A 26,119-nucleotide genomic window follows, 5' to 3' on the forward strand; every position below is an offset into this window, starting at 1 on the left:
GCCAGGGCTGGTGGGAGCAGGACCTATGAAGACGTCGCGGTCACATGATCGTGACGTCACGGCAGGTCCTTGCCGCACACCAGCCCTGGGACGGGAACTCACCGCAAGCTGACGCTTGTAATGGAGCGGTCCGGGGAGCGTGGCGAGGAGCGAGAAAGGCGGCGGAGGGTGAGTATAGCAGGTTTTTTTTTTTTATTTATTATTTTTAACATTACATTTTGTACTATTGATGCCGCATAGGAAGCGTCAATAGTACAAAGTTGGGGACACACAGGGTTAATAGCAGCGGTAACGGAGTGCGTTACCCGCGGCATAACGCGGTCCGTTACCGCCGGCATTAACCCTGTGTGAGCGGTGTATGCGGGCGCCGGCAGTGAGTGCGGAAGTAAGCGGCCATTTTTTTCTGGACTGTGCGCGTCGCTGATTGGTCGCGGCAGCCATGACAGGCAGCTGCCGAGACCAATCAGCGAACGAATAACGGTGACAGACAGAAGGACAGACGGAAGTACCCTTAGACAATTATATAGTAGATGTAGCAAGATAGTTATCAAAACCCACGACCATTCCCAGCAAATGTAATATTACCGGTAGTAGGCGCCTATGTAAGGCCCGGAATGGGGCGCCCACGTGTGGGGAACGCGGGATACAGACGCCGAACTGCGCTTCTCTTTGTAGTTAGCGCCCCTGGCTGGCAGCTCCGGTGAGCACAGGACGGTAGCTGCCATAGTACGCAAACTACAAGTCCCGGCATGCTTCGCTCTCTGAGGGCCGTGACGTCATCATCACGGGCCCGGAGTCGTCCGGCACTCTCGGTAATTGCAGAATCGCCCACGTTCCGCAGTCCGGGCATTGCCGCCTTCCTCTATGATGACGTGTAGATCGCGGACGCGCTGCTGTGAGTTTTCTATATACTACTCGGTCTAGGGACTATAACTCCCAGCATGCCATGAGAGCCTGCGCCTGTCTGACGTTTGGTTCTTGTAGTTTAGACTGCAGCAGAAGCTTAAAGGGAACCTGTCACCACGTTTTTGGAAGATGGGATAAAAATAGCGTTAAATAGGGGCAGAGGTGGGCGTTACATTAGTGTGTTTGTTATGCGTTTATTACCCACCTAAGTTGCCGAAATACCTTTGCAAAGTCTCCGTTTTCGCCTGTCAATCAGGCTGGTCTGGTCAAAAGGGCGTGTTGTCTTCCCTTAGATTTGGCGTAGTTTTCCGTTGGTGGCGTAGTGGTGTGCGCATGCCCAAGGTCCCGAATCCTCTGCCAGGGGATTTAAAAGAGCGCGCTGTTCGTTTTCATTGGTGATCGGTGGGCGCGGCCATCTTCCTTTGGCCGCGCGTGCGCAGAAGCGGCGCTCTGCTGGCCGCGGCTTCAGGAAAATGGCCGCGGGATGCCGCGCGTGCGCAGATGGATATCGCGGCGGCCATTTTCCTGAAGCCGCGGCCAGCAGAGCGCCGCTTCTGCGCACGCGCGGCCAAAGGAAGATGGCCGCGCCCACCGATCACCAAGGAAAACGAACAGCGCGCTCTTTTAAATCCCCTGGCAGAGGATTCGGGACCTTGGGCATGCGCACACCACTACGCCACCAACGGAAAACTACGCAAAATCTGGGGGAAGACACCGCCCTTTTGACCAGACCAGCCTGATTGACAGGCGAAAACGGAGACTTTGCAAAGGTATTTCGGCAACTTAGGTGGGTAATAAACGCATAACAAACACACTAATGTAACGCCCACCTCTGCCCCTATTTAACGCTATTTTTATCCCATCTTCCAAAAACGTGGTGACAGGTTCCCTTTAAAGCGCAACAAATGAGAGGGAGCATTAACCCTGTACTGCAGGGAGGGAGCACATCTATAATGTCCCATCATTAACCCTGTACTGCAGGGAGGGAGCACAGCTATAATGTCCCATCATTAACCCTGTACTGCAGGGAGGGAGCACAGCTATAATGTCCTATCATTAACCCTGTACTGCAGGGAGGGAGCACAGCTATAATGTCCTATCATTAACCCTGTACTGCAGGGAGGGAGCACAGCTATAATGTCCTATCATTAACCCTGTACTGCAGGGAGGGAGCACAGCTATAATGTCCTATCATTAACCCTGTACTGCAGGGAGGGAGCACAGCTATAATGTCCTATCATTAACCCTGTACTGCAGGGAGGGTGCACAGCTATAATGTCCTATCATTAACCCTGTACTGCAGGGAGGGAGCACATCTATAATGTCCCATCATTAACCCTGTACTGCAGGGAGGGAGTACATCTATAATGTCCCATCATTAACCCTGTACTGCAGGGAGGGAGTACATCTATAATGTCCCATCATTAACCCTGTACTGCAGGGAGGGAGCTCATCTATAATGTCCCATCATTAACCCTGTACTGCAGGGAGGGAGCACATCTATAATGTCCTATCATTAACCCTGTACTGCAGGGAGGGAGCACATCTATAATGTCCCATCATTAACCCTGTACTGCAGGGAGGGAGCACATCTATAATGTCCCATCATTAACCCTGTACTGCAGGGAGGGAGCACATCTATAACGTCCCATCATTAACCCTGTACTGCAGGGAGGGAGCACATCTATAACGTCCCATCATTAACCCTGTACTGCAGGGAGGGAGCACATCTATAATGTCCCATCATTAACCCTCTACTGCAGGGAGGGAGCACATCTATAATGTCCCATCATTAACCCAGTACTGCAGGGAGGGAGCTCATCTGTGATTTCCTATCATTAACCCAGTACTGCAGGGAGGGAGCTCATCTGTGATTTCCTATCATTAACCCTGTACTGCAGGGAGGGAGCTCATCTGTGATTTCCTATCATTAACCCTGTACTGCAGGTGGTGAGCACATCTATAATGTCCCATCATTAACCCTGGACTGCAGGGAGGGAGCACACTTATCATGACTGTGTCTTTGATGATTCCTTACGGCACCATATTGTCAGATGAGTCGCAGATTTTCTCTGACAATATGTATTCTTGTGGATTTTGCTGCAGATTACCTGATCCTAAGCAAAAATCCATTGCTTTTTTCTGTTCATTCTTTTTCTGTTCGGAAACTGTTGGAAATTTGAGTTTTCCTCTGGAGATTTTCCTACAGATTTGCTGTGGAAAAATGACTATGTTGTCACATCCGGCTTGCATTCATTTACCCTCACCACATTATTCCCCCTTAGGACCTAAGGTGATCTAAGTTCAGTTCAATAACCCAAAGAAGGGAAAGGGAATGGAAGTCCGCTCACCACATCCAGAAGCACCTTGCTGTATCAGGTGAAGCCACACGGAGTCGTCCCAGTCCAGGTCCTCCAGCTGCAAATACCCACAGTATAAATTGACGATCTGGCTGGAATAAAAAAAATTGCCTTTTATTATCTCAACATAAGAAATATAAAAACTGGCCACCTCGGAGGATGGCATGTATAGAAACCGACGCGTTTCAGCAAAGTGCCTTAATCATGGTGTCAATAGAACAAGTGGCAGGGCTGCCGCCAGCACCTGGCAAGTGTCGGGGCTCACTGTGACTTGTGACATGCACAATACATGTAGCCGGCTCCATGCAGTGGGGATACTGTGCGTTTTATACAACTAGCACCCGAGTCTAAATTCTGCAGTTTAACCTTTTGAAAGCAGCAGATAAGAGTTTGGAAATGGGGGGAAGGTGACCTTTCTGACACCCCTCAAGCCCTCACAAAACAAGATTACGGGGTACTATTAGTGTTGTTGTGGCAGCCGGGTAGCTACTGAAGGCCCCTGTGTCTGCCATGTTTTCATACCTGTGAAGGCTAAGGCTAGGTTCACATTAGCGTATCAGTCCGCAGCGTGGTGCTGGGGACTTCTTTTCTTAAGCTCCGCCTACTTCTGCATGCGTCCTGCGTGTCTATCTTTAACATTGGGTACGCAGGGACATGCGCTGTATGCAGATGCGTCCGCGTGCGTTGATTTGACGTGCCCGCCGAACGCAAGAAAATGCAACAAGTTGCGTTCGGAGGACACTTTAAAACGACGCACGCAGACGCATCTGCATACAACGCATGTCCCTGCGTACACAATGTTAAAGATAGGTACGCAGGGTGCATGCAGAAGTAGGCAGAGCTTAAGGAAAGAAGTCCGCAGCACCACGCTGTGGACTCATACATTAATGTGAACTCGGCCTCCGATTTCACAATACGCTGCAGCATTACAGCATTGCAGTGTATTGTACAAGTGGTGAAGTCTCCAAGAGAGGTTCAATAAAAAAAAAATGTTAAAAAAATCAAAATACAAATTCATATCATCCCCTTTTCTCAAGATATAATTGTAATCTAAGTGGTATTGCTGCTAGCATAACCGTCCAAACTAATAAAAAATCATATTTATCTCATATGGTAAGTGTTGAAATAAAAAATGATCTGGCTAAATCCCTGGGTTTTATTCATTTTGATCTGGCTTTCATGGCCATAATATACTTGTTATAATTCAGCCATATTCCTGTCCTCTAAGAGTGTGAGAGGTAGGAAGAGTGGTGGAGGGGATGTTTAGGGCAGATCTGTGGTTGTATGTGGGCTTGTGTTGTGAATGGATCAATCACACATAGTGTGATGCACTGCATACAAAGAAGAGGTGACCATAGTAATAACCTTATCCTTTGACTTCCTAGGAGAACTGATGGCCTTGTCACTTAAGATGACTCGGATATGTGTGCCTATCCACAGAGCTGTGTACAGCGCATGTACCCGTAACTTGTCTACTACTATGGCGTCTCGCTACTGGAAAGATGACTACAACAAGAAGACATTTCTGAAATCCAAATGGCAGCACACAAACAATGCATCCAGCATTTATCCAAAATGTTTGTGCCCCATGGTTAGTCAGAGTACTCGTCTGAAAACCACACTTAATATTTGGACAAGGCCGAGGTTTTCTGCCGCTGGAATGGTTGAAGGTATGCCAAGTAAAGTCCAGCCTTACCTACGACTTATGAGACTGGATAAACCTATTGGTAAGAAGACCTCTTACAGCACATCAATATCACACATATCTCAAACCTTTCCTCACAGGGTATAGTTTTTAGAGGTTTACAACTTACCGTATTTTTTGGACCATAAGACGCACCTAGGTTTTAGAGGAGGAAATTAGGAAAAAAAATGAAGCAAAAACAATGGTCGATTCTGTACTGTAATATCCCCTATCCTGGTATATATGGTCCCCTCATCCCCATTCTGATACACATGGCCCCTCATCCCTATCCTGGTATGCATGGCCCCATCCTTATCCTGGTATGATTGGCCCCATCACTGTCCTGGTATGATTAGCCCCATCTTCTTTCTGGTATAAATGGCCCCATCCTGTTCCTGGTATAAATGGCCCCATCCTTTTTCTTTTATAATTGGCCCCATCCCGTACCTGGAATGCATGGCCCCATCAGGAAAGATTTTTAAAAAAACCATACCATTACACTCACCTACACGGCGCTCCCTCACAGTGTCCTGTTCCGGTGCCAATAGCTGCCAGAATACTCACGGGGACCATTCATCACAGAGAGCGGTGAGTATCCATTTCTCTTCAGTAGCACGCAGTGTCAGACGGAGCCTTCTTGCTGCGGCCGGCAGTCACGTGTGCTGATACTTAAGAGAAATGAATATTCAGAATATTCATTTCTCTTAAGTATCAGCACACGTGACCACCGGCCGCAGCAGGAAGCCGCTGGCTGACACTGCGCACTACTGAAGAGAAATGGATACTCACTGCTCTCTGCAATGAATGGTCCCTGGCAGCTGTGCTCTGAGTATTCTGGCAGCTGTGCTCTGCTTGTGAGCACGTATGATGCCCCTGACATGCCTGCTTACAAGCATTAAGCAGCTGCTGGCACCAGAGCAGGACGCTGCGAGGGAGCGCCATGTAGGTGAGTGTATTGGTTTTGTTTTTAATCTTTCCTGATTGGGCCATGCATACCAGGAACGGGATGGGGGCCATTTATACCAGGATGCCAGAAAAATGAATATGCATTGCCCTCCACGCCCATGGGCATGGAATGCAGTGCATATTCATTGCTCTTTAGCAGCAGGCACAGGAGTTAGCTGGAGCCGCTTGCTCCAGCTTCCTGTGACCCGATGCTCTGCCGAAACCGCTACCACACCTCCCCACCACAGCCAGAGCCCATACATCCGGCCTATAAGACGCACCCCCATTTTCCACCACATTTTGGGAAGAAAAAGTGCGTCTTATACGGTAACCAACCCCTCATACACATGAACAAGCACTGATCGCCTTGCGTGTATTGAAGGGAACAAATAGAGCAGACATTCAGATTCATCAAATCCAGCCCTTCTCTCCCTGGAAATTATTTATCTGGGGTGACTGAGGAAGCCTCTAAATGCATAGGCAGGTTTGGCCTCATTAATGAGTATGAGGGTTCTCCGTTGCTCAAAATCCCAGTATAGTTTATGATTTGATTGCAGTGATTTGTAGAAATTTTATCTGACGTGTCCATAAGCTTCACATGTTCGGTCAGTGTAAGCAAATTGTGGGAGCCTGTAATCGGCACTGTAGATGGCACTGGTGGTCAGCACTTGGACAGAAATCCTCCTAGGTACTATCGGGTTCACAATGTCGAAGGAGTCAAAGAGGGAAGACACACAAACCATATTCTTTGATAAGGTTTTCTGGTTTTGCTTACAGTCTCGCTGTCAGTGGCTGCTATAGCTCTTTTCGATTTTCAAATATTGGAGAAAAAGGAACTGAAAGACTGAATTTTCTTATGGACATACAGCCCCTTGGCTTGTAACCTATTTTGTTACATTACAACCTGTTTGTAAATATTTTTGGAATCCGATTTGTGTGTGATGCATCAGCACTAAATAGTCTAAGTTGAGGAAGTAAAGTGAGAAAAATATAGGCATAAATTGCATTTATGGGATCAAATAACTAAACATTGGCACGTATTCCAGTGACATCAGTGCAACCCTGGGAACATCATTCAAATTACGTGGGCGGCAACAACCATGACTGAACAAAATGAAGCACACACCTATGACTAAATACGCATCTACGATCTAACTACACTGCTGAAAAAAATAAAGGGAACACAAAAATACCACATCCTAGATATTATTGAATTAAATATTTCAGTTGCAAATCTTTATTCATTACAAAGTGGAATGCATAGAGAACAATAAAACCTAAAAATGATCTATGTGAATCAAAATGAATATCCCATGGAGGTCTTGAATTGGAATGATCCTCAAAATTAAAGTGGAAAATCAAATAACAGGCTGATCCAACTTAATTGGAAATGCCCCAAGACAAGAAAATGATGCTCAATAGTTTGTGTGGCCTCCACGTGCCTGTATGAACTCCCTTCAACGCCTATGCATGCTCCTGATGAGGCGTGGATGTTCTGAGGGATCTCCTCACAGACCTAGATTAAAGTATCAGTCAACTACTCCTGGACACTTTGTGGTGTAACATGGCGTTGGTGGATGGAACGAGAAATGATGTCCCAGATGTGCTCGATTCAGGTTCAGGTCTGGGGAACGGACGGGCCAGTCCATAATATCAATGCCTTCTTCATGTAGGAACTGCTGACACACTTCAGTCACTTGAGGCTTAGCATTGTCTTGCATCAGAAGGAATCCAGGAGCCACTGCACATGCATATGGTCTCACAATGGTTCTGATGATCTCATTCCAGTGTCTAATGGCAGTCAGGGTAGCTCTGGCTAGCACATGGAAGGCCGTGTGGCCCTCCAAAGAAATGCCTCCCCACACTATTTCAGACCCAATGCCAAATCGGTCATGCTGGAGGATGTTGCAGGCAGCAGAACGTTCTCCACGGCATCTCCAGACTCTGTCACATCCTCAGTGTGAAGCTGACAGACACAGCTACCCTTCTTGCTACAGCTTGCATTGATGTGCCATCCTGGATGAGCTGCACTACCTGAGTAACTTCTGAGGTTTGTAGACACCGCCTCATGCTACTGTAGGGGAGAGGGCAATAACAAAATGCAAAAATGACCAAAACAACAGCCAAAAAGGATGAGAACAGAGAAATGGTCTGTGGTCACCACCTTCAGAACCACTTCTTTATAGGGATTGTCTTGCTAATTGAAAGTCATTTCTACATGTTGTCGGTCCCATTTACATCACAGCAGGGCAGGAGAAATTGATTCACAATCGGTGTTGCTTCATAACTGGACAGATTGATTTCACAGAAGTGTGATTGACTTGGAATTACATTGTGTTTAACCCCTTAATCCCATATGACGTACTATCCCGTCAAGGTGACCTGGGACTTAATTCCCAGTGACGGGATAGTACGTCATATGCGATCGGCTGCTCTCACGAGGGGAGCGCGGCCGGGTGTCGGCTGACTATCTCAGCTGACATCCGGCACTATGTGCCAGGAGCGGTCACGGACCGCTCCCGGCACATTAACCCCCGGCACACTGCGATCAAACGTGATCGCAGTGTTCCGGCAGTACAGGGAAGCATCACGCAGGGAGGGGGCTCCCTGCGTGCTTCCCTGAGACGATCGGTACAAGGCGATGTGCTCACCTTGTACTGAGCGTCTCCTCCCTGCAAGCCCCGGATCCAAAATGGCCGCAGGGCTACTTCCAGGTCCTGCAGGGAGGAGGCTTACCAAGTGCCTGCTCAGAGCAGGCGCTGGTAAGCCAGGAGCAGGACACGTCAGATCGCTGATCTGACACAGTGCTCTGCAAAGTGTCAGATCAGCGATCTGTCACTATACAGTGATGTTCCCCCTGGGACAAAGTAAAAAAAAAAAAAAAAATTTTAAATGTGTAAAAAATAAAAATAAAAAAAAATTCCTAAATAAAGAAAAAATATATATATATATTGTTCCCATAAATACATTTCTTTATCTAAATAATAAAAAAAACAGTAAAGGTACACATATTTAGTATCGCCGCGTCCGTAACGACCCGACCTATAAAACTGTCCCACTAGTTAACCCCTTCAGTGAACACCGTAAAAAAAAAAAAAACGAGGCAAAAAACAATGCTTTATTATCATACCGCCGAACAAAAAGTGGAATAACACGTGATCAAAAAGACGGATATAAATAACCATGGTACCGCTGAAAATGTCATCTTGTCCCGCAAAAAACGAGCCGCCACGCAGCATCATCAGCAAAAAAATAAAAAAGTTATAGTCCTCAGAATAAAGAGATGCAAAACTAGTTATTTTTTCTATAAAATAGTTTTTATCGTATAAAAGCGCAAAAACATAAAAAAATTGTGTAAATGAGGTATCGCTGTAATCGTACTGACCCGAAGAATAAAACTGCTTTATCCATTTTACCAAACGTGGAACTGTATAAACGCCCCCCCAAAAGAAATTCATTAATAGCTGGTTTTTGGTCATTCTGCCTCACAAAAATCGGAATAAAAAGTGATTAAAAAATGTCACGTGCCCAAAAATGATACCAATAAAAACGTCAACTCGTCCCGCAAAAAACAAGACCTCACATGACTCTGTGGACCAAAATATGGAAAAATTAAAGCTCTCAAAATGTGGTAACGCAAAAAATATTTTTTGCAATAAAAAGCGTCTTTTAGTGTGTGACAGCTGTCAATCATAAAAATCCGCTAAAAAAACCGCTATTAAAGTAAATCAAACCCCCCTTCATCACCCCCTTAGTTAGGGAAAAATAAAAAAATGTATTTATTTCCATTTTCCATTAGGGCTAGGGTTAGGGCTACAGTTAGGGCTGGGGCTAAAGTTAGGGTTAGGGCTACAGTTAGGATTGGGGCTAAAGTCAGGGTTAGGGTTGTGACTAAAGTTAGGGTTGGGGCTAAAGTTAGGGTTAGGGTTTGGATTACATTTACGGTTGGGATTAGGGTTAGGGGTGTGTCAGGGTTAGGGGTGTGGTTAGGGTTATGGTTGGGATTAGGTTTAGGGGTGTGTTTGGGATAGGGTTTCAGTTAGAATTGGGGGTTTCCACTGTTTAGGCACATCAGGGCTCTCCAAACGCGACATGGTGTCCAATCTCAATTCCAGCCAATTCTGCGTTGAAAAAGTAAAACATGCTCCTTCCCTTCCGAGCTCTCCCGTGCGACGAAACAGGAGTTTACCCCAACATATGGGGTATCAGCTTACTCAGGACAAATTGGACAACAACTATTGGGGTCCAATTTCTCTTGTTACCCTTGGGAAAATAAAAATTTCGGGGGCTAAAAAACATTTTTGTGGGTAGAAAATTAATTTTTATTTTCACGGCTCTGTGTTATAAACTGTAGTGAAACACTTGGGGGTTCAAAGTTTTCACAACACATCTAGATAAGTTCCTTGGGGGGTCTAGTTTCCAAAATTGTGTCACTTGTGGGGGGTTTCAACTGTTTAGGTGCATCAGCGGCTCTGCAAATGCAACGTGACGCCTGCAGACCAATCCATCTAAGTCTGCATTCCAAATGGCGCTCCTTCCCTTCCGAGCTCTGCCATGCGCCCAAACGGTGGTTCCCCCCGCATATGGGGTATTAGCGTACTCAGGACAAATTGAATAATAACTTTTGGGGTCGAATTTCTCCTGTTACCCTTGGGAAAATACAAAACTGGGGTCTAAAAAAAGAATTTTTGTGAAAAAAAAAAAAAAAGAATTTTTATTTTCACGGCTCTGCGTTATAAACTGTAGTGAAACACTTGGGGGTTCAAAGCTGTCAAAACACATCTAGATAAGTTCCTTAGGGGGTCTACTTTCCAAAATGGTGTCACTTGTGGGGGGTTTCAATGTTTAGGCACATCAGGGGCTCTCGAAACGTGACATGGTGTCCCCATCTCAATACCAGTCAATTTTGCATTGAAAAGTCAAATGGCGCTCCTTCCCTTCCGAGCTCTGCCATGCGCCCAAACAGTGGTTTACCCCCACATATAGGGTATCGGCATACTCAGGACAAATGGCACAACAACTTTTGGTGTCCAGTTTCTTCTCTTACCCTTGGGAAAATAAAAAATTGGGGGCGAAAAGATCATATTTGTGAAAAAATATGATTTTTTATTTTGACGGCTCTGCATTATAAACTTTTGTGAAGCACTTGGTGGGTCAAAGTGCTCACCACACATCTAGATAAGTTCCTTAGGGGTCTACTTTCAAAAATGGTGTCACTTGTGGGGGGTTTCAATGTTTAGGCACATCAGGGGCTCTCCAAACGCAACATGGCGTCCCATCTCAATTCCAGTCAATTTTGCATTGAAAAGTCAAACGGCGCTCCTTCCCTTCCGAGCTCTGCCATGCACCCAAACAGTGGTTTACCCCCACATATAAGGTATCAGCGTACTCAGGACAAGTTGTACAACAACTTTTGGGGTCCATTTTCTCCTGTTACCCTTGGTAAAATAAAACAAATTGGAGCTGAAGGAAATTTTTTGTGAAAAAAAGTTAAATGTTCATTTTTTTTTTTTTAAACATTCCAAAAATTCCTGTAAAACACCTGAAGGGTTAATAAACTTCTTGAATGTGGTTTTGAGCACTTTGAGGGGTGCAGTTTTTAGAATGGTATCACACTTGGTTATTTTCTATCATATAGACCCCTCAAAATGACTTCAAATGTGATGTGGTCCCTAAAAAATATTGGTGTTGTAAAAATGAGAAATTGCTGGTCAACTGTTTTCTCTTATAACTCCCTAACAAAAAAAAAATTTGGTTCCAAAATTGTGCTGATGAAAAGTAGACATGTGGGAAATGTTACTTATTAATTATTTTGTGTGACATATCTCTGTGATTTAAGGGCATAAAAATTCAAAGTTGGAAAATTGCAAAATTTTTGCCAAATTTCCGTTTTTTTTCACAAATAAACGCAAGTTATATCAAAGAAATTTTACCACTATCATGAAGTACAATATGTCACGAGAAAACAATGTCAGATTCGCCAAGATCCGTTGAAGCGTTCCAGAGTTATAACCTCATAAAGGGACAGTGGTCAGAATTGTAAAAATTGGCCCGGTCATTAACGTGCAAACCACCCTTGGGGCTTAAGGGGTTAAGTGTTCCCTTTATTTTTTTGAGCAGTGTATATGAAGGGCTTTTTGCACACAATTGCAAAGCCATTTTTAATGGAAAAAACGTGTTAGTGACGCACATTGCATCACTAAAAACGCTTTGGGGACAGTTTAGATTCTAAAAATGACATGACAGGTCCCCCTTAAGACGGGAAAAAGAAGAAAAATAACTTTTATTATACTCAACTGCAGGGCGGTTCGGTCTGATGGGTGTCGCTGGTCTTGGTCCGGCGCCTCCCATCTTCTTATGATCCCTATCCTCCTGCTTGCTTCGTGTGAGTGATACGACCCTTCGTCATCCACACAGTCTCCTCGGCACAGCGCTCTTGCGCTGGCGTATTTCTCTGCCCTGTCAAGGGCAGAGCAAAGTACTGCAGTGCACATGCGCCGGGGTTCTTTGACCTTTCCTAGCACCTACGCAGTGCACTCAACAGGGTAGAGAAATACGCCTGCCCAGGAGCGCAGTGCCAAGAAGACACGTCATCCACACAAAGCAAGCAGGAGGACGGTATCGCAAGAAGAAGGGAGGCATCGGACTAAGACCAGTGACGCCCATCGGACTGAACCGCCCCGCAGGTGAGTATAAGTTATTTTTCTTCTCTTACAGGTTTGGTTGGGGGCAGATATACAGCATTATAGAATGCTGTATATCAGCCCTGAAAGGTGATGGCCATATCAGTTATTGGCCAAACCTGGTGACAGGTGCCGTTTAAGTTTTGAGAGGATTGAAGCAAATATCTGACACCATTTTGAGATAGCTATTGATCTTCACAGGTGCACATTCCTTGCATCCAAACTTCTTTGCCAGACGTCTGGGCATCAGCAGAAAATTATGAATATTGTGTCTGGTATAAATCCGATTATGATAGCCATACACTTTCAGCTTCACAGCTAATCAGGGAAGAAGATGCATGTTTTTTCATAACTGTAACCCCTGCCTCTAAGCCCCAAATCTATAGTGGCCAGATAACTGATAACAGCCATGTCATGTTTAATCGCTGGGTAAAGGTAATATCCGGATGAAAAATATGGCGGCGATCTCGAACTTCTGCGAACATCAGGAGTGAAGTTATGCCATAAGTTAAGAATTTCATAAAATCCTGAGGTACTCAGAACAACCCGGCCAACATGAGGTAATCACGGGGAGGTGTGTGGGTGTAACTCAGATACTGATACAAGGACAAGACAAATTCTTATCTTTGTTCAATGCTGAGAAAAATACGTTAGTGTAGGCCTGATCCCATTAACCAGACGTTTTCAATTGGTTTCTGTTCGCTAGCTGAATCATCTCTGTGATCAGTTTAGTAAGTATTTTGTTAATCCTTTTTATTTTCTGTAATTGTATATGCTGTATTGTTTGTTCCGATTGTAAAATCTTTTGTACGTATTTTTTAGAAACACTGCCTATTGTTTGGATTAAATATAAAATGTAATAGTTCTGCTACTTTTGTTCTGTAAACTGTGCCTTGAAGCCATACACTACCTACCAGGCATCCAGTCAATATAACATTTACCCGACTGGTGGCAGCTAATATTCTTTTTTGGGGTACTGTGGAGTTCGCAGTGACAGTATCGGAGGCATATATATATACAGCTCAAAAGTTTACATGCCCCCACAGAATTTTTGCTTTCTTGGCCTTTTTTCGGAGAATATGAATGATAACACCAAAACTTTTTCTCCACTCATGGTTACTGGTTGGATGAAGCCATTTATTGTCAAACTACTGTGTTTTCTTTTTTTAAATCATAATGACAACCCAAAACATCCAAATGACCCTGATCAAAAGTTCACATACCCCATTTCTTAATACAGTGTATTGCCCCCTTTAACATCAATGACAGCTTGAAGTCTTTTGTGGTAGTTGTGGATGAGGTTCTTTATTTTCTCAAATAGTAAAGGTGCCCACTCTTCTTGGCAAAAAGCCTCCAGTTCCTATAAATTCGGGGGTTGTCTAGCATGAACTGCGCGCTTGAGATCTCCCCAGAGTGGCTCAATGATATTGAAGTCAGGAGACTGAGATGGCCACTCCAGAACCTTCACTTGGTTCTGTAGCCTGTCATGATTCCCCAATGGCATGGGAACATCAGAAACACAAAATAACAGACTAGCCCTCGGGTGATGGAAACTCAAGCTGACCGTGACCTAAATCTACCACACAACTAACAGTAGCCAGGAAGCATTCCTACGGCTGCCTAGATGCCATGCGCCAGCCGGAGAACTAACTACGCCTGGAAGAGGAAGGAACAGACCTGGCTTACCTCTAGTGAAATTCCCCAAAGATGATAGTAGCCCCCACATATATTAACGGTGAGTTCAGAGGAAAAGACATACACAGTATGAAGGTAGATTTAGCAAAGCGAGGTCCACTTACTAGATAGAGGAAGGATACAAAAGAGGACTTCACGGTCAGCTGAAAAACCCTTTCAAAAACCCATCCTGAATTTACTTTAAGACTCCTGTGTCAACTCATGCCACAGGAGTGGCAATTTCAGTCCACAAGAGCTTCCAGTAACAGGAAATGACAAACTGTAAACTGGACAAAAAATACAAAACAAAAAGGACAAGAGTCCACTTAGCTGATCAGCAAACTGGTAGCAGGAACATGCAACTGAAAGACTCAGGTTACAATGATGACCGGCAAGGAAGTGACTGGAGAGCAAGGCTAAATATGGGAACTCCCAAAACTGATGGAAGCAGGTGAGCTGAGGCAGAAAAGAACACACAAGTCTCCAGTACCACCAGCCACCACTAGGGGAGCCCAAAAAGCGGATCACAACAGTACCCCCCCTTAAGGAGGGGGCACCGAACCCTCACAAGAACCGCCAGGGCGACCTGGATGAGCCCTATGAAAGGCACAAACCAAATCCGAGGCATGAACATCAGAGGCAGTTACCCAAGAATTATCTTCCTGACCATAGCCCTTCCATTTAACCAGATACTGGAGTCTCCGCCTGGAAATACGGGAGTCCAAGATCTTCTCTATAACGTACTCCAATTCACCCTCAACCAGCACAGGAGCAGGAGGCTCAGCAGAAGGAACCACCGGCACCTCGTATCTCCGCAACAACGACCGATGGAACACATTATGGATAGCGAAAGATGCCGGGAGGTCCAAACGAAAGGAAACAGGGTTAATAATCTCCAAAATCCTATAGGGACCGATGAACCGAGGCTTAAATTTAGGAGAAGAAACTCTCATTGGGACAAAACGGGAAGACAACCACACCAAGTCCCCAACACGAAGGCGAGGACCAACCCGACGCTGGCGGTTAGCAAACCGCTGAGTCCTCTCCTGGGACAAATTCAAATTGTCCACCACTTGTTCCCAAATCCGATACAACCGATCCACCACAGCATCTACTCCAGGACAATCCGAAGACTCCGCCTGACCAGAAGAAAAACGGGGATGAAACCCCGAATTGCAAAAGAAAGGGCAAACCAAAGTGGCCGAACTAGCCCGATTATTAAGAGCAAACTCCGCCAACGGCAAAAAGGCAACCCAATCATCCTGATCCGCAGACACAAAACACCTCAAATACGTCTCCAAAGTCTGATTAGTTCGCTCCGTCTGGCCATTAGTCTGAGGATGGAAGGCAGACGAAAAAGACAAATCAATGCCCAACCTGGCACAGAATGCCCGCCAAAATCTAGAAACGAACTGGGTACCCCTATCAGAAACGATATTTTCAGGAATACCATGCAAGCGAACCACATTTTGAAAAAACAAAGGAACCAACTCAGACGAGGAAGGCAACTTCGGCAATGGCACCAAATGAACCATCTTAGAAAAACGGTCACACACCACCCAGATAACAGACATCCTCTGAGAGACAGGAAGATCAGAAATAAAGTCCATCGAGATGTGCGTTCAAGGCCTCTTCGGAATAGGCAAGGGCAACAACAACCCGCTAGCCCTAGAACAACAAGGCTTGGCCCGAGCACACACATCACAAGACTGCACAAAAACACGCACATCTCGAGACAGAGATGGCCACCAGAAGGATCTAGCCACCAAATCCCTGGTACCAAAAATTCCAGGATGACCCGCCAGCGTAGAAGAATGAACCTCCGAGATGACTCTACTGGTCCAATCATCAGGAACAAACAATCTACCAGGTGGGCAGCGATCAGGTCTATCCGCCTGAAACTCTTGCAAAGCACGTCGCAGATCTGGGGAAATAGCGGATAATATCACCCCATCCTTAAGGATACCTGTAGGTTCCGAATCACCAGGGGAATCAGGCTCAAAACTCCTAGAAAGGGCATCTGCCTTCACATTCTTAGAACCTGGTAGATATGAGACCACAAAATTAAACCGAGAGAAAAACAACGACCAGCGCGCCTGTCTAGGATTCAGGCGCCTGGCAGACTCAAGATAAATCAGATTCTTGTGATCAGTCAAAACCACCACCTGATGTCTAGCACCCTCAAGCCAATGACGCCACTCCTCAAATGCCCACTTCATGGCCAAAAGCTCCCGATTACCGACATTATAATTTCTTTCGGCGGCAGAAAATTTTCGAGAAAAGAACGCACAAGGTCTCATCACTGAGCAATCGGAACTTTTCTGCGACAAAACCGCCCCCGCTCCGATCTCGGAAGCATCGACCTCAACCTGAAAGGGGAGAGAGACATCAGGCTGGCGCAACACAGGGGCAGACGAAAAGCGGCGCTTAAGTTCCCGAAAGGCCTCCACAGCGGCAGAGGACCAATTGGCAACATCAGCACCCTTCTTAGTCAAATCAGTAAGAGGCTTAGCAACACCAGAAAAACCAGTTATAAATCGACGATAAAAATTAGCAAAGCCCAAGAACTTCTGAAGACCCTTTAGAGAAGTAGGCTGCGTCCAGTCACAAATAGCCCGAACCTTGACAGGGTCCATCTCAACAGAAGAAGGGGAAAAAATGTACCCTAAAAAGGAAATCTTTTGAACCCCAAAAACACACTTAGAACCCTTTACACACAGAGAATTCTCCCGCAAGACCTGAAAAACCCTCCTGACCTGCTGAACATGAGACTCCCAGTCCTCAGAAAAAATCAAAATATCGTCCAAATACACAATCATAAATTTATCCAGATATTCACGGAAAATATCATGCATAAAGGACTGAAAAACTGAAGGTGCATTAGAAAGGCCGAAAGGCATTACTAAATACTCAAAGTGGCCCTCAGGCGTATTAAATGCGGTTTTCCACTCATCCCCTTGCTTAATTCGCACCAAATTATACGCCCCACGGAGATCAATCTTGGAGAACCACTTAGCCCCCCTTATGCGAGCAAACAAATCAGTAAGCAACGGATACTGATATTTGACAGTAATTTTATTCAGGAGTCGATAATCAATACAAGGCCTCAGCGAGCCATCCTTTTTAGAGACAAAGAAAAACCCAGCTCCTAAAGGTGATGAAGAAGGACGAATATGTCCCTTTTCCAGGGACTCCTTAACATACTCTCGCATGGCAGCATGCTCAGGTACAGATAGGTTAAACAAACGACCCTTTGGAAATTTACTGCCTGGAATCAGATCTATGGCGCAATCACACTCTCTGTGGGGAGGGAGAGAACCAATTTTAGGCTCTTCAAAAATATCCCCAAAATCCGACAAAAATGCCGGAACCTCAGAGGGAATAGATGACGAGATAGAAACCAAAGGTATGTCCCCATGAGCCCCCCGACATCCCCAGCTTAACACAGACATAGTTTTCCAGTCCAGTACTGGGTTATGAGATTGCAACCATGGTAATCCAAGCACTAACACATCATGTAAATTATGCAACACGAGGAAGCGAATCATCTCCTGATGGTCTGGAGTCATACGCATAGTCACTTGCGTCCAGAACTGTGGTCTATTACAAGCCAGAGGTGTAGAATCAATACCCTTCAGAGGTATAGGAACTTCCAGAGGCTCCAAATCAAACCCACAGCGCCTGGCGAAGGACCAATCCATGAGACTCAGAGCGGCGCCAGAGTCCACATAGGCATCCACGGTAATAGCTGATAATGAACAAATCAGAGTTACAGACAGAAGAAATTTAGACTGTAAAGTGCCAATAGAAACAGACTTGTCAACCTTCCTAGTACGTTTAGAGCATGCTGATATAACATGCGCGGAATCACCACAGTAGAAGCACAAGCCATTTTTGCGCCTATAATTCTGCCGCTCGCTTCTTGACAGAATTCTGTCACATTGCATTTTCTCTGGCGTCCCTTCAGAAGATACCGCCAAATGGTGCACGGGTTTGCGCTCCCGCAAACGCCGATCAATCTGAATCGCCATTGTGATGGACTCATTCAGACCTGTGGGCGTAGGAAACCCCACCATGACATCCTTAACGGCATCAGAAAGGCCTTCTCTGAAAATTGCCGCTAGGGCACACTCATTCCACTGAGTAAGCACAGACCATTTATGAAATTTTTGGCGGTATATCTCAGCTTCATCTTGCCCTTGAGACAGGGCTATTAAAGCTTTTTCAGCTTGAATCTCCAAATTAGGTTCCTCATACAGCAACCCTAAAGCCAGAAAAAACGCATCCACATTGAGCAACGCAGGATCCCCTGGTGTCAATGAAAATGCCCAATTTTGAGGGTCACCTCGCAGGAAAGAAATCACAATCTTAACCTGCTGAACAGGATCTCCAGAGGAGTGAGGTCTGAGAGAAAGGAATAATTTACAATTACATTTGAAATTCTGAAACCGAGATCTATCTCCTGAAAATACCTCTGGTGTAGGAATCTTAGGTTCAGAAATAGGGGTACGTATAACATAATCTTGTAAATTCTGAACCTTCGTAGCAAGATTATTTAAACCTGCAGCCAAACTCTGAGAGTCCATCCTTAAACCGGAGAGATCAGAGCCATTCAAGGATTAGAAGGAGAGAAAGGCAAGGCTGTAAATAGAGCAGAAATACAACTGAGCCAACTAAGTAGCAAACATGTGAGGAAAAAAAAAAAAAAAATCTACAGACTTCTTTTACTCTCCTTTCTTCTGCCAATTACTTTAACAGTGGCCGGTCATACTGTCATGATTCCCCAATGGCATGGGAACATCAGAAACACAAAATAACAGACTAGCCCTCGGGTGATGGAAACTCAAGCTGACCGTGACCTAAATCTACCACACAACTAACAGTAGCCAGGAAGCATTCCTACGGCTGCCTAGATGCCATGCGCCAGCCGGAGAACTAACTACGCCTGGAAGAGGAAGGAACAGACCTGGCTTACCTCTAGTGAAATTCCCCAAAGATGATAGTAGCCCCCACATATATTAACGGTGAGTTCAGAGGAAAAGACATACACAGTATGAAGGTAGATTTAGCAAAGCGAGGTCCACTTACTAGATAGAGGAAGGATACAAAAGAGGACTTCACGGTCAGCTGAAAAACCCTTTCAAAAACCCATCCTGAAATTACTTTAAGACTCCTGTGTCAACTCATGACACAGGAGTGGCAATTTCAGTCCACAAGAGCTTCCAGTAACAGGAAATGACAAACTGTAAACTGGACAAAAAATACAAAACAAAAAGGACAAGAGTCCACTTAGCTGATCAGCAAACTGGTAGCAGGAACATGCAACTGAAAGACTCAGGTTACAATGATGACCGGCAAGGAAGTGACTGGAGAGCAAGGCTAAATAGGGAACTCCCAAAACTGATGGAAGCAGGTGAGCTGAGGCAGAAAAGAACACACAAGTCTCCAGTACCACCAGCCACCACTAGGGGAGCCCAAAAAGCGGATCACAACAGTAGCCAATGACAACTTGACTTGGCCTTGTGTTTTGGATAATCATGTTGGAATGTCCAAGTACGTCCCATGCGCAGCTTCCAGGCTGATGAGTGCAAATTTGCCTCCAGTATTTGCTGACAACATGCTGCATTCATCTTTCTTTCAACTTTGACCAAGTTTCCTGTGCCTTTGTAGCTCACATATCCCCAAAACATCAGCTATCCACCTCCATGCTTTACAATAGGAATGGTGTTTTTTTCATCATAGGCCTTGTTGACCTCTCTCCAAGTGTAACGTTTATGGTTATGGCCAAAAAGTTCAATTTTGGTCTCATAACTCCAGATTACCTTGTTCCAGAAGTTTTGAGGCTTGTATCTGTGCTGTTTTGTGTATTGTAGGTGAGATACTTTGTGGCATTTGCGCAGTAATGTCTTTCGTCGTGCGACTCGACCATACCATGCAGCCCATTTTTCTTCAAGTGCCTCCTTATTGTGCATCTTGAAACAACAACGCCATTAGTTTTCAGAAAGTCCTGTATTTCACCTGATGTTATTTAGAGGGTTTTCTTTGCATCCAGAATAATTTTCCTGGCAGTTGTGGAGGACATTCTTGTTGGTCTACGTGACCGTGGTTTTGTTTTTACAGAGTCCCCGATTTTCTATTTGTTAATCACAATTTGAATGCTGCTGACTGGCATTATCAATTCCTTTGATATCTTTTTGTATCCCTTTCCTGTTTTATACAGTAGATCCATTGACAATTCTTTTGCTTTCCCCATGACTCACAATCCAGAAACATCAGTGGCTGGATGAAAGATGCAAGAGTCTGTCTGGAACCCAGAAACTCAGTCAGCTTTTATGCTCACACTGATTACAAGCAAACAGATCACATGTGAGTATGTTACCTTTAGTAGCCATTCAAACCCATTTGTGTCAACTTCTGTGCATTTTATCAGGCCAAAATCACCAGGGTGTGTGAACTTTTGATCAGGGTCATTTGAATGTTTTGGGTTGTCATTATGATTTAAAAATAGAAAACACAGTAGTATGACAATAAATGGCTTCACCCAACCACTAAACATGAGTGGAGAAAAAGTTTTGGTGTTATCATTCTCTGAAAAAAGGCCAAGAAAGCAAAAATTCTGCCAGGGTATGTAGTAAACTTTTGAGCACAACTATATATTCCATGCGTTGGAATTGGAGGTGTATATACCATACGCTCACTGTTAGTTCCCCAGTAACCTGCCTATTAGTGGAAACATCCTGCAGACTCCTCCTTTAATCATCAATCGAGTAATTGTCCGGGGGCAGCAGAGAGCTGTTGACACAAAGATCACAGTGGGTGGTTCTGTGTGACCTTACCGGGCTGCGATATCTTGACACTGATCAATAGAAAAAATCCCAGTGCTCACAGTTGTAAGCCTGTTCTTTACATGAACTGATGTCAACCCTCAAAAAAAATTCCAGGTTATGAGGAAGAAAAGCATTAAAAATGCCCAGGGTGGGAAGGGGTGAGTACTTTCGCAGGCCACTGTATAATATTGTACTGTTGTATAGTTTGGTATGCACTCTTTATAACGTTCCTTCATTATTATTTTTTCTGCTTTGTAGGAACCTGGTTGTTATACCTGCCGTGCACTTGGAGTATAGCCCTTGCAGCCCAGCCTGGCTGCCTCCCAGATTTCTATATGCTTGCTCTATTTGGCACTGGTGCAGTACTAATGCGTGGTGCTGGATGTACGATTAACGATATGTGGGATAAAGACTTTGATAAAAAGGTATAATAGAAAAAATGTATTCATGCACGCTGCAAGGCAAACGGTCAATACACAGCGACTGTAATCCCTAAGACTGTAAGCGAGGTTATATGTTCACTTCCTTCTGGTAGCTGTTCTTTCAGTAAGGCGAACAGGCAGCAGTTTAACGCTATTTACTGCAGATTAACCCTATATCTGCAAATAAAGTGTTTTTGCTTAAGACAGGTTACCTTTAAACTTCAATAGATGGCAATTATCTGAACCCTAAACTCATCAAAGATGAGCACTATATGTCAGGCGTTGATATATAGTAGAATATCGAAATCACTCCACCACTTCCCGGTCTGCTATGGCGCTGGAGAGATGTCAGACACGTCATTCTCATGGTGGCCATGAGGACACGTATGGATAAAGGTGCTCCATTTCCATTTGACAAATTGGCCATAAATGTGGCTACAGCCATAGACAGTATAACCATTTCTGCTGACCACCATAAATATGCAAGTGTAGACAGTGGGAAAAAACCCTCATTGTTATACTCCATGTAGAATTCCAATACCACCAAGACCTGCTGAAGCCGGCCATACATATAAGATGGCTGTCAGTTTGCTCTCCCATTCTCAGGACTGCTGATTCAGCCGAGAGCTCCCGTGCTCTGAGAAAACAGTCGCAAGACATGTCTGGCAATGGCTTATCTCTGGGAGAACAGCGATCAGAAGTCTTAAATCAAACATGTCTGATTAACATGTGCCCCGATAATCAGTTTTCCGGTGCTCCCATACAGATTAGCGTCGCCCAAACCTGTCGAATCAGCAGTTTTGGCTTAAATTAATGTGTGTGGGGGGCCTTTACTTGACCCAGAGTCCTCAGACCTCCATACAGATTATATCTTTGGCCTATCCTCATAGCATACTTTTCTTTTGACTTCTTATATATCGCCATTTTTCTTTTCCAAGGTGGCAAGAACAGCTAATCGCCCTATCGCTGCAGGTGACATCACCCGTTTTCAGTCTTTGGTTTTCCTAGGAGGACAGCTTAGTCTGGCATTGGGTGTGCTCCTATGTCTTAATAATTACAGGTAATTATTTCATTTATTTTTTGGATTTTTACTTATAGGGGCTTGTAAGGTAACTTTCATAGAGTGTTTTGCACGCCTGCTGATCCCCACCTAAACATCCAGTGCTACTCAACAATTGTAATACAAGCATATCCCATAGAGAATGCTGGAAAAAAGCAGTTTCTTCTTATGTAATATTAGTAAGATTAAATGTAGGACTAAAGTAACACACTGATATATGGTATCAGTACATGGCCATGAATAAGAAATGGCGAGCACTACCGGGGATACACGTTATTTACTATGTAACATTTTCTTTAGTATTGCTTTAGGAGCTGCCTCTTTGTTGCTGGTACTCACCTATCCATTAATGAAGCGGATTACTTACTGGCCCCAGCTTGTATTAGGTAATTTACAAATAATTGTTATTTTGACTTAAAATCATCCATATTTCATTGATTAGGTGAAAAGACCTTATCTGCAATACCAGATACAGCCTATAATTAACATTGGCGGGAAAGAAAAGAACCAAAAAAACATTTTTTCCCTGTAACCCCCTTGGCAAACATCAGTTTTTCCTGCTTGCATACATTACAGAGAAGAGGTTTAATGAGCAAACTTGTACTCCCGGTCTAGTAATGTCCTGATATAATGATCGTCATTGATAATTCTACGCCTACCAATATGTGAATGTATTCATCTCTAGTTACAATGTCTAATACACAGGACTGACATTTAACTGGGGAGCCCTATTAGGCTGGGCTGCTGTTAAAGGATCCTGTGATTGGTCGGTTTGCCTCCCCTTGTATGCTTCGGGAGTTATGTGGACGCTAATATATGATACCATCTACGCTCATCAGGTATATATAGTATAGTAAAGATTCATACCGCATATAGTTGTAATAAATACTACCGAATCTTGAGGCCATTTTTTTTTTCTGGCTGATAATGCATCACAAATTCTCTTTTTCTATACTTAGGACAAAGCAGATGATCTGTTGGTGGGGGTGAAGTCGACAGCGCTACGCTTTAATGAGCAGACAAAGCCTTGGCTCAGTGGCTTCAGTGTGGCCATGCTTTCCGGACTGACACTAACCGGACTCAGCTGTGACCAGACTCTGCCCTATTATGCAGCTCTTGCACTCATCGGGGGGCACCTCGTCCACCAGGTACCTATTGACAGTAAAAAAAAAGTCTGAATAGATCATTTAAATGTATGCTGTCAAGATAGCTAGCCAATGGCCGCACAAGCTACAGCCTGAGTGAGTCGCCCTCCCTAATACCTTGAATGCTTTCCCCCCTACCTCCTTATCCTCCCAACTTCTATCTTGCACAGAAAAGCCAAAAGCACCAGTCGACAGAGCCTGAGACAGAGCACTGACAGATTTTCCATGTCAGAGAGTTAGTGGAAAGATGCTGTATGACTATTTAGAAAGTCGCTTAACCCCTTCCCGCTGTGGGCAAATTTCACTTTTGCGTTTTTCCTCCTTCTCTTTTCAGAAAAGCCATCATTTTTTTTTTAATCGACATAATGGCACGAGGGCTTGTTTTTTGTGAGAAAAGCTGTAGTTTTGAATGACAATATTTAATGTACTTAAAAATTAAAAAATAATCCCAAGCGTTGTGAAGAAAATGCAATTCTGCCATTGTTTTGGGGGTTTTGTTTTTATAGATTTTATTGTGCACTAAAAATCACCTAGAAATAGGATTTTTCCAATTCAGTATGAAAATCGCAAAACCAAACTTGTATAGTTTTTTTTTTTTATGTAAGTGAATCTCATGGTGTGGGATCGTTCATTTTAGCTTTCAGGTGAAGATTTGTCTGCTCTTATACATATAACATTTTTTGTAAATTCTAATGAAATAATACAAAAATCGAACGCTTATGGCCAACACTATTATTGCAATCCATCCGGAGTAACTCTCTCGTCTGCTCTCTTTTCTAGATTTATACCTTGGATATCAATAATGCAGCTGACTGCTGGAAGAAGTTTACAGCTAATCGGACAGTAGGGTTTTTACTGTTCCTAGGCATTGTGTTGGGCAATTTGTGGAAATCAAAAGAAACAAATGAAGTAAAAGATTTATTGACCCAGAGCTCATAAGCAAAATGTGAGCACAGGAGCCAAGTTCACTCCATAAATAGTGGGCGCCAGCCGAATTATACAGCTGACTCCCGCTCCTAACTGGGATGGTTACAGCCATCTCCGATCGCAGCAGTATAACTATTTAGATGGCATGGTCAATAGCGATCGCAGCATCTAAGAGGTGGGTAGGCATTCTTCTAACCCCCATCATCAAGTAGGGTAATTGCAAGGTACCAAAGGGTTATCATACCAGCTGGGGGGCTAACCAGGGCGGTGGAGTTGAAGTCGGAGCCCATTTTGGTGGAGTCGGTATCATGAAAATCGAGGAGTCGGAGGTTTGGCTTACCAACTCTACGGCCCTGGGGCTAACTCAAGGCCATGTGTTCGATATGATAAGGATTCATACAAGATTGGTAAAATAACAAAATACAATACAGAAGTATTTCAGTGTATTGTACAAGTGATCACTAGTTACTATTCCCTAGCAGGGAGATAAAAATGTAAAAACTTAAAAAGTTTAGACCACCAGTTTCCCATTCTGTAATTATGTAATCAATAATACCTACTCCATCACAAACAAACTCTTAGCCAGCACAGTTGTTGGAAAAGTTATGGTTATCTGAATATGGCGAGACAAACCAAAAATTTTCAAGAATATTAAGGAAAAAAATAGAAATGTTATCACCTAGACGTACGGTTGGCATTTTGATATTTTGGAATCAAACTACCACAGCAGAAAAAAATATTCTAATGCTCCAGCCATGAATGTGGTACAAGTAATTCAGTGCTCAACTGTACACTTGGGACCTGCAGCTAAACCATGACGAACGTCCTAAATACTGTGCATCACTTTTCTTTAAATTTATTGTCCAAATGTAACTTATTAAAATTTTCTAGTGTACTTTAATCCTGAATACGGTCTTGATTTCGGACTTGTCATCCAATCAGCTCCAGTTCCCACCATGCTGCGAGCTCCCCCACCCTCCATAAGTGACATGCTTTGTAGGTAGCTGGCAGTCTGGCTCAATTTGTCAACTAAGCCAGACCCCTTCACAGTATCTGCATCAGCCAGGTAAAAAAAGCAGCTGGCTGAGTATAAATTGAGCCAGACATATGGGTCGCTGCAAACGCATCATTGACAGATGGTAGGAAGCTTTTTATTTATGTTGGATCAAAAGCAGAAGTGGAGTTTACAGGATCTACAGCACTTGACTACTGCAGCCAATCACTGGTCTCAGAGGTGATGCTAATGTAGATATGAGACCACCGACTAGAGTTGCGCAAAAAAACAAATTCACAGCACCCTAGTCCGGCATCCATGTTGGTACTCTGTGACAGTCACACTAGTGTTCTGTAAATCTTTTTGTTCCACTCTATTGCTGACTAATGTTCTAATGTTTATTTTAAAGCATTACCAGTCTGTGGACCAGTGATACAGTGGGAGATTTAATAAAATGTGCTATATGAAAGACCGCGACGTAAAGATATGCTT

At 44.2% G+C, this 26,119-nt stretch overlaps 1 protein-coding gene across 2 annotated transcripts; it reads left to right on the top strand.

Moving 5' to 3' along the window:
• Positions 1-29: 29 nt before the first annotated feature.
• Positions 30-25,541, top strand: COQ2 (coenzyme Q2, polyprenyltransferase). 2 transcript variants are annotated; one of them, XM_077276039.1, is made up of 8 exons: positions 30-168; positions 4,652-4,993; positions 21,338-21,504; positions 22,440-22,561; positions 22,862-22,947; positions 23,267-23,400; positions 23,521-23,709; positions 24,487-25,541. In XM_077276039.1, exons 1-8 carry the CDS (start codon positions 45-47, stop codon positions 24,643-24,645), a joined length of 1,323 nt encoding a protein of 440 aa, XP_077132154.1. In that variant the 5' UTR covers positions 30-44; the 3' UTR covers positions 24,646-25,541. The 2 variants fall into 2 exon arrangements, with proteins under 2 accessions (XP_077132154.1, XP_077132163.1); XM_077276048.1 differs by lacking the exon at positions 30-168 and adding an exon at positions 635-895.
• Positions 25,542-26,119: the final 578 nt, after the last annotated feature.

The sequence above is a fragment of the Ranitomeya variabilis genome, chromosome 1, assembly GCF_051348905.1.
Source record: "Ranitomeya variabilis isolate aRanVar5 chromosome 1, aRanVar5.hap1, whole genome shotgun sequence".
Taxonomy (NCBI): Eukaryota; Metazoa; Chordata; class Amphibia; order Anura; family Dendrobatidae; genus Ranitomeya; species Ranitomeya variabilis.